Below are 8,866 nucleotides of genomic sequence, written 5' to 3'. Positions count from 1 at the left end.
TATTACTACCGTGTTAGTGGAGTCTCGTGTTTGTTTCAATATAAATTATTACGTGTATTACTTCCGTGTTAGTGGTGGTGGAGTCTCGTGTTTGTTACAATATTAATTCCACCTCGTCACGTGGTCAATCAGGGATCCAATGAGAAGACACTTCCGGTTCCAGCATCAGTGCGCTACGGTTCCTTTGTTTATAAAAGATCGATAGTAATTGATCAATCTTTGATGCAGTAATCTGCGAATATTTTAGTGTTTTCACTAAAATTAGTATTGACATAATTGTCAGTATTATCTTAGGAGTATTTTGATACTGTTTTTAGACGTTAGTGCATATTTTAAACACAGTAATCTGTGTGTTGTTGTTGGACTGACCACTGGTCAGCTCACGAGGCCACGATGGCTACAGGAGGCAATAAGGACGCCATCTTGAAAAAAGGGAAAGCCGATGACAAAAGAACACAATTGTACAGTAGCCTGCTTGATCTGATCGCGGATTCAGGTCCCAAAACGAGCGTTAATATGCCTACCAATAAGGTGCAACAGAAAGTTGACACGGAAGGCAAAAAACCCTCGGCTAAAGCTCAAAAACTTGCAAGCAGGTCCGCCGCCATCACAGCTGAGGAACGAGACACCTCGCTGGAGACTGTAGTAAATCTGGCACGACGCAATCGTCAGATAGCGGAAAGAAAGACGATCTTTCGTCAATTGAAAAATCATTGTGTTCACTGACTTTTCATTTGACACAAATGACACAGAATATGACGTGTTTCATGACGGAGTAGGTCAACAGGCAGCATTCTACGACTGCCTCGCTCAAAACAATGGTGAATACGAGGAAACGTATGATGAAAACGAAATAGAAATGATGGAAACAGATGTTCCGTGTGATCCTTGTGATAGCATTGGACCACAACAACAATTATCGATGTTGTTGGCGAATTCAGACAGTACTACTGGAGTAGGTCCGTCAACGACAACACGTGACCAAAATAACGTTACTGAAAGTGAAAGTGAACTGTTAATACAGCTACAGGACAAGTACAACAAAAATGAGAAGGTGTCGTCGGCTATAAATCAAGAGCTGGCTAAAATTGTGGCGACTATGGTTGATTAAGGACTTGATGAGAATCATATTACAGAACTTATGGGAAAATATAAACGCCAAAAAAATTGTGACAGTCTGACAGTCAGCAAAATTAACCAGGAGCTGTGGGACCAAATCCAACCTATGACGAGGTCACAAGACATAAAGCTTCAAAAGGTTTAGGCCACGCTGATCAAAAGCATGATCCCGGTGGTTAATATTGCAAACAATATTCTAGAAGCGAGGGCAGGACGAGCTCAAAAACTCAGTGACGATGAAATATTCAGACTGGTTACAGATAGCCTCAGTCTGGTTACATCAACAAACCAAAGCATAACGTCTCGTCGACGGGAGCTAATCAAGACAGATCTAAAAGATGAATACAAATCACTGTGTGCCAACAAGCTGGACGAGACTAAGTCTCTGCTTGGTGAAGATCTTCTGCAGAAGGTTCCAAATATAAACACAACAAATAAGGTCACAAACCAGCTGATCCAGCGTCCATATGGCAGGGGGCGATCATACTACTCCGGCTATGGCCGAGGCAACCGATGTAGATATACCCCTTACTACAACCATGGTGATGGATACTTTAAGAGGTGCTGGACCTGGACATATGGGTTTTTTAGGCCGAGGGGGGCGTGGCCGAGGGGGGCGTGGCCGAGGGGGGCGTGGCCGACGCCCTCCATATCAGCAATCCCGAGGCAAGACGACAGGGAAGAAAGCGCAACAATAAGTGTACAACAGGTGAGTGATCATAAGCATGTCACTAAATCTATTGATAGACCACAGGTTAGAGAAGACAGCCCACAGGCAAAACAGGACACTACAGGTGTAATTGCTGGCAGACTAAAACACTTGATTGAAAGTTGGAAAACTATCTCGCAAGATCCGTGGGTATTTAAACAAGTACAAGGTGCAGAAAAAGAGTTTGTTAGGCTACAATTGTACCTGTACAAGGGAAACCCTATAGTGAAATTTTCTTTAATGAAAAAGAACAAGCTATTTTTGATAATGAGGTTACAAAACTACTTAAAAAGGGTGTTATTGTGAAAACCCAGAGTGAGTCTGGGGATTTTGTGTCCCCTATTTTTGTAAGACCTAAAAAAAGATGGGACTTATAGAATGATTTTAAATCTTAAGGAGTTGAATGAAGTGGTTGAAAATCACCACTTTAAGATGGATAGTTTTCAGTCAGTAGTAGATCTCATTACTGATAATTGTTTTATGGGTTCAATAGATCTAAGGGATACTTATTATACTGTACCTATTGCATTCCATCATAGAAAATATCTAAAATTTTCATGGAAATGGCAGTTGTATCAATACACCTGCATACCTAATGGCTTGGCCTGTGCCCCTCGGTTTTTCACAAAGATTATGAAGCCAGTTTTTGCTGCCCTCCGCAGTAGGGGTTATATGTTTCAAGTAACTACATAGATGATGTGTTTTTGATAGGAGAGAGCTCTGAGATGTGCTTGAATAACATAACAGAAACATTAACACTTCTCAAATCACTAGGTTTCATTATTCATGATGAAAAATCGGTGATTCAGCCAACACAAAGACTTACACATTTAGGTTTTATCATTGATACCATTAACATGACAGTAGAATTGACCAGGGAAAAATTGAGCAGATTTATAGCTGAGGCAGAGATGGTGTTATCTGAAAAAAGTTAACTATTCATGGAGTGGCTCGGCTGCTAGGACTAATGATATCTGCCTTACCTGCTATAGACAGAGGAGCTCTTTATTACAGAGCCATTGAAAAAGAAAAAAAATAGAGGCACTGAAGTTATCCAAGGGAAACTTCTCTGCAAGTATTGAGTTATCTCCCCTAGCCCATCAGGAAATACAGTGATGGTCTCAGAATATAGCCACAAGTGTGCGCCCTATTTACAGAAATGTACCTGATCTTATTGTTCAAAGTGATGCTTCAAATCAAGGCTGGGGTGGTGTATTAGGAGAAAATGAAACTGGAGGTAGATGGAACAAAGATGAAGTAGAGCTACATATTGTCTTGAATTAAAAGCAGCATTTTTACCTTACAAGCATTTTGCAGCGAAATGGCTATAAGCATATAAAACTTGAAATGGATAACACTACCGCAGTAGCGTATGTGAACCATCAAGGGGGTAGTAGATCAGTGATGTGTACTGAAATAGCAAAAATGATGTGGGAATGGTGTTTTGTAAGAAACATCTGGTTAACGGCCACACATATATCTGGTGTGTCAAATGTAGACGCTGATAAAAAATCACGCTGTTTTGATGATCAAACTGAATGGATGTTGGATAAGAAAGTATTCCAAAAAATCATTGAGTTATTTGGTACACCAGATATTGACTTTGTTTGCCTCACGTTTAAATTATCAAGTAAAACCTTTTGTGTCATGGCAAGCAGATCCAGAAGCTTATACAGTAAATGCATTCTCCATTTCATGGAAACAATATGATTTATGTTACATGTTTCCTCCTTTCAGTCCTCATCAGCCAGTTCTTACAGAAGTTGAGTCAGGAGGAAGCAGAGGGGGTGATTGTAGTACCTGTGTGGACGACCCAATGCTGAAAAACTAAACCTCATGATAAGCCGTAAATCGGGCAAGACCTCCAAAGTAAAGGAATTTCAGAGGAGGCTGCCGGTGTCATCTTGGACTCCTGGAGAACTTGTGCAAAACAACCTTACAGAGATGGACTGTGTTTTGTGATAAAAGGAAGACTAATCCAATGTATCCATCGGTAGCTCTTGTGCTGGATTTCCTTATGTCATTATACAAAGATGGACTTACATGTAGCTATAGTGCCATAAATACGGCGAGATCTGCATTAGCAGCCGTACTCACTTTACCTGGAAATGTTATGTTGGGAACACACCTTCCTATTTGCCGTTTCCTCAAGGGTATATATCAACGAAAACCAGCAATACCAAGGTATGCAACTACCTGGGATGTAAATACAGTTATCCGGTATCTTAAGACATTATTTCCTGTGGAAACGCTAACCTTAAAACAGGTAACTTACAAATTAGTGACGCATCAAAGGCTACAATTTCCCGATGGGTGAAAGAAACATTACAATTAGCTGGGATTGACACCACAGTCTTCAAAGCTCATAGCACACGTGCAGCATCAACCAGTGCCGCAATGAAAGGAAATGTTCCATTAGACACTATTTTGAAAACAGCAGGTTGGAACAAGGATTGTGTGTTTAGAAAGTTTTATAACAAGCCTATCATGAGTGACAATTCGTTTGTTTTATCAGTGTTGGCTAGATCTGGAAAGGACATGGAATGATCAAACTTTTTTGGTGGTGCATTGGCAGAGAGACAGCAATAGCACTGTGATCAGGACTCTATGGACATGTATTTTATATATGACATTCGTGTACCGGTACATGGTTTTCTGTGCATTGTCAGTGTATATATGTTTTGAAGTTTAATAGAACATTTTTACTTGAGATTCTAGCTGGGTTATTTATTTATTGATAGTTATTATGCCCTGTTGGTACTAGTTTCTCATAGCTCATGCCACTTTAAAGTCTCATTGGATCCCTGATTGACCACGTGACGAGGTAGAATTTAAAAATTAAACGAGACTTACCTGTAAGTTTAAGTTTGATTGGAATTCTACCGAGTCACAGGGGTCAACCAAGGGATCAAATGCCCTCCCTTTATACTCCCTCCCAGTTAGGTAAGGGTTTATTTGAAACTTGATTTTGGGTCTATATATAAATTTATTTATATATATGAAAGTGTGCAAAGTTTGGCATGTCGCTATGCGTTGAATACTGATGCTGGAACCGGAAGTGTCTTCTCAATTGATCCCTTGATTGACCCCTGTGACTCGGTATAATTCCAATCAAACTTCAACTTACAGGTAAGTCTCGTTTAACTTTTAAATTATAACGTATATTACTACCGTGTTCGTGTAGTCTCGTGTTTGTTACAATATCAATTTTAACGTGTATTACTGCCGTAATAGTAGCTTGTTTAAACATTTTCGCCATAGTAGTTCATTATGCGTTCATTATTCGTATTTTCCCGGTACTCTTCATTACATAATAACATATGTTTGGACATTTTGGAGGTATTTGTTTGTGTTGGTACAAGTTAATTACATAAATGATTTATTGACAAACGATCTATATATAGTCATAATGATTAGGCTTTCTGTATCATACATGTACCTAGAGGCATCATGAAGAACCTAACACTGTGTATTTATCTACAGACTAATCTATATTCACATGTAGGCTTACACCTGTCTTTCTGGAACCTCCAGGCAAAATATGCATACTGTATACAATAGTCCTGTAAAAGAATAAAAATCAATAATATGTCTTCAGGCCAAATATTAACATATAGCTAAGGGAATATCTTATACTCTTCGTTGATACATCATTCTTGACGTTATAAATTAATTAAGAAGAATCAGACAACAATATATACTTTTAGATTGGAATTCGCCGTTATGAGTCACTTACATCTTGGATCTTAATGACTTTTCATTTCGTATGAAATTTTATGAAACGAGTCCTCTGAGCCTTGGTGAGATTTCTATTTCGCGAGACTTGGTGAGCAAAAATAAACATTTGAGACAAGTGTTCATAAATTCTCATATCATATGAAAACAAATTTAAGGTACGTGTTATCACATAAATCAGAAAGTCTATATTTTGACAAGCAATAAAACTTGGTTAACAAAACAAAGGGGATCTATGGTGGCATATTTATCTGTCATCGAGTTGCAGCGTTACGATTTAAATATGTCGACATATTTCTTAGATGTCGACATCATCAAAAGATATGCCGACATAAACCGAAATATGTGTCGACTTAATAGTTTACTTACCGAGATAATAAGGCTAAAGGTTTTTACATCACTATCAGCGAAAATCCTGTTTCTCATAAAAATGCTTAAAATGTACCTTTACAAGGGAAATATATATTTAAAAAAACACCAGGAAATCGAGAGAAAAAAAACAGTTTACTGAAACGGTCACTATCTAGACAAACAGTTACACATAACTAGCTAAATTGAGGCGGAGCATCATAGAATTTCTTCGAGATGAAAGTAATCAATAATTTTTTACTTGAAGTTTTAAAGATTAAAGAGAAGTACCTTTACAAGGGAAATATATATATAAAAAAAACACCAGGAAATCGAGAAAAAAAACAGTTCACTAAAACGGTCACTATCTAGACAAACAGTTACACATAACTAGCTAAATTGAGGCGGAGCATCATAGAATTTCTTCGAGATGAAAGTAATCAATAATTTTTTACTTGAAGTTTTAAAGATTAAAGAGAAGTACCTTTACAAGGGAAATATATATATAAAAAACACCAGGAAATCGAGAAAAAAAACCAGTTTACTAAAACGGTCACTATCTAGACAAACAGTTACACATAACTAGCTAAATTGAGGCGGAGCATCATAGAATTTCTTCGAGATGAAAGTAATCAATAATTTTTTACTTGAAGTTTTAAAGATTAAAGAGAAGTACCTTTACAAGGGAAATATATATATAAAAAAACACCAGGAAATCGAGAAAAAAAACAGTTTACTAAAACGGTCACTATCTAGACAAACAGTTACACATAACTAGCTAAATTGAGGCGGAGCATCATAGAATTTCTTCGAGATGAAAGTAATCAATATTTTTTTACTTGAAGTTTTAAAGATTAAAGAGAAGTACCTTTACAAGGGAAATATATATATAAAAAACACCAGGAAATCGAGAAAAAAAACAGTTTACTAAAACGGTCACTATCTAGACAAACAGTTACACATAACTAGCTAAATTGAGGCGGAGCATCATAGAATTTCTTCGAGATGAAAGTAATCAATAATTTTTTACTTAAAGTTTTAAAGATTAAAGAGAAGTACCTTTACAAGGGAAATATATATATAAAAAAAACACCAGGAAATCGAGAAAAATAAAACAGTTTACTAAAACGGTCACTATCTAGACAAACAGTTACACATAACTAGCTAAATTGAGGCGGAGCATCATAGAATTTCTTCGAGATGAAAGTAATCAATAATTTTTTACTTGAAGTTTTAAAGATTAAAGAGAAGTTCAAGTTTTTGGGAGAGTGGCTATAGCATACAGTATATCCCTGCTAAGTTTGGTCGGCGATATAGCACCAGGATTTTTTTTTCTGCTCCGCAGTGCATCGTAATTTTAACCGCGCTGTATAATGTTATGTTTGAACTGATTGATGTATGAAGTATCTAGTTGAGGGGGCCGCGGTGGTCGAGTGGTAAGGGTGTCCCGACACTTTATCACTAGCCCTCCACCTCTGGGTTGCGAAACCTACGTGGGACAGTTGCCAGGTACTGACTGTAGGCCGGTGGTTTTTCTCCGGGTACTCCGGCTTTCCTCCACCTCCAAAACCTGGCACGTCCTTGAATGACCCTGGCTGTTAATAGGACGTTAAACAAATAGACCTGAATAAACCAAACCAGTATCTAGTTGAAGTTCTACTTGATCAACATTATAACATATTTATTAGTATTGGTTTTAGTGTAAAACATATCGAAACACTGTATACACTATATCATCTCAGAATTTATCAATTTCACGTTAAAGATAAGGTTAAACTAGTTAAATATGATTCAAATGCCGTGAAAATATTTATATGATAACCTTTGGGCAACAGATCACTATCAACGGGAAGATATTCTAGACTTATACGAGACCTAATGAAGGAAATCGGATCAGTAACATTTTTACGTCTTCGAAATTTTTCTTTTGGCAAACTCGAAACTAACTGATTAATTTAAGTTTGCTACCCTAATATAACCAGGTTTGAGCTTTGATTTCTCATTTATGATCATGTATCCAGTGAAATAGCTACATGTACCTCACAATCGTACTAGCTGATTAAATGAAATTAATTGAGATGGAGGAATCGACACCTATCATGTTTGTTACTGACGTTTCGTTATTCTTATCGGGTCACGAAACCAGGGCGATTTAAGGACGTGTCAGGTGTTGGAGGTGGAGGAAAGCCGGAGTACCCAGCGGAGAACTGCCCCGTGTGGGTTTCCCAGAGGTGGAGGGCTAGTAATAAAGTGTCGGGACACCTTAACCACTCCTCAAGCGCGGCCCTTAATTCAAAAACGGAAGGTTATAAAATATTACTACAAATTAATTATATAGAAATAGTCGCGCATTGCTCTTTTATCTGGCAACTGATTTTGTAAATTCAAATGTTATTATATATGATATAGGTATGGGCAAATCATCCTTTACTCCTTTGAAATAGGGCTCCTAAGATGTCCCCATTCATTAACAAGTTCTTCCGGACAATTGTCATATACTTTGTCACCTGCATCATAATATTTTGCGCCATTGCTCTATTCTTTGCAGATAATTTAGAACATATCATTCTATTTATAGTTTATCACTAATATATTTACAAACAATGCATATGAAAGAGTTGTTATCTCAGATTTACTAAATGGAGGTCTTTTATGTTTTAGTTGCTTTAAAAAAAAAAATTATATGAACAACTTCATGCCGAAATGAAACATTTATGTATATGAATGATGTTTTCATTATCTTCTTAATGTAATTAACAACACTGCTTCCACCTCATTTACCATTCTTCGGTAACAAAAAATCAAAACATTACCCGAATGAAATCAAACATTGATAAACAGGTAAACAATTCACCAGTAGAAACACAGGTAAAACACACACACTCTAGTCTCCGCGACTTTGTACATATCACGGCCTCGCCAATACCACAATGGTCATAAACATACGTATGGTAA

General features: G+C 37.3%; 1 protein-coding gene across 1 annotated transcript; it reads left to right on the top strand.

The window, feature by feature from the left end:
• The first annotated feature begins 1,167 nt into the window (after nt 1-1,167).
• Nucleotides 1,168-4,544, top strand: LOC117316116. Its single transcript, XM_033870612.1, has 2 exons — nt 1,168-1,828; nt 3,566-4,544. The coding sequence occupies exons 1-2, from the start codon at nt 1,283-1,285 to the stop codon at nt 3,593-3,595; spliced, it is 576 nt and encodes a 191-aa protein (XP_033726503.1). The 5' UTR covers nt 1,168-1,282; the 3' UTR covers nt 3,596-4,544.
• Nucleotides 4,545-8,866: the final 4,322 nt, after the last annotated feature.

Source organism: Pecten maximus, chromosome 18 (assembly GCF_902652985.1).
Source record: "Pecten maximus chromosome 18, xPecMax1.1, whole genome shotgun sequence".
In the NCBI taxonomy this organism is placed as follows: domain Eukaryota; kingdom Metazoa; phylum Mollusca; class Bivalvia; order Pectinida; family Pectinidae; genus Pecten; species Pecten maximus.
This window is presented reverse-complemented; position numbering and strand designations above follow the sequence as displayed.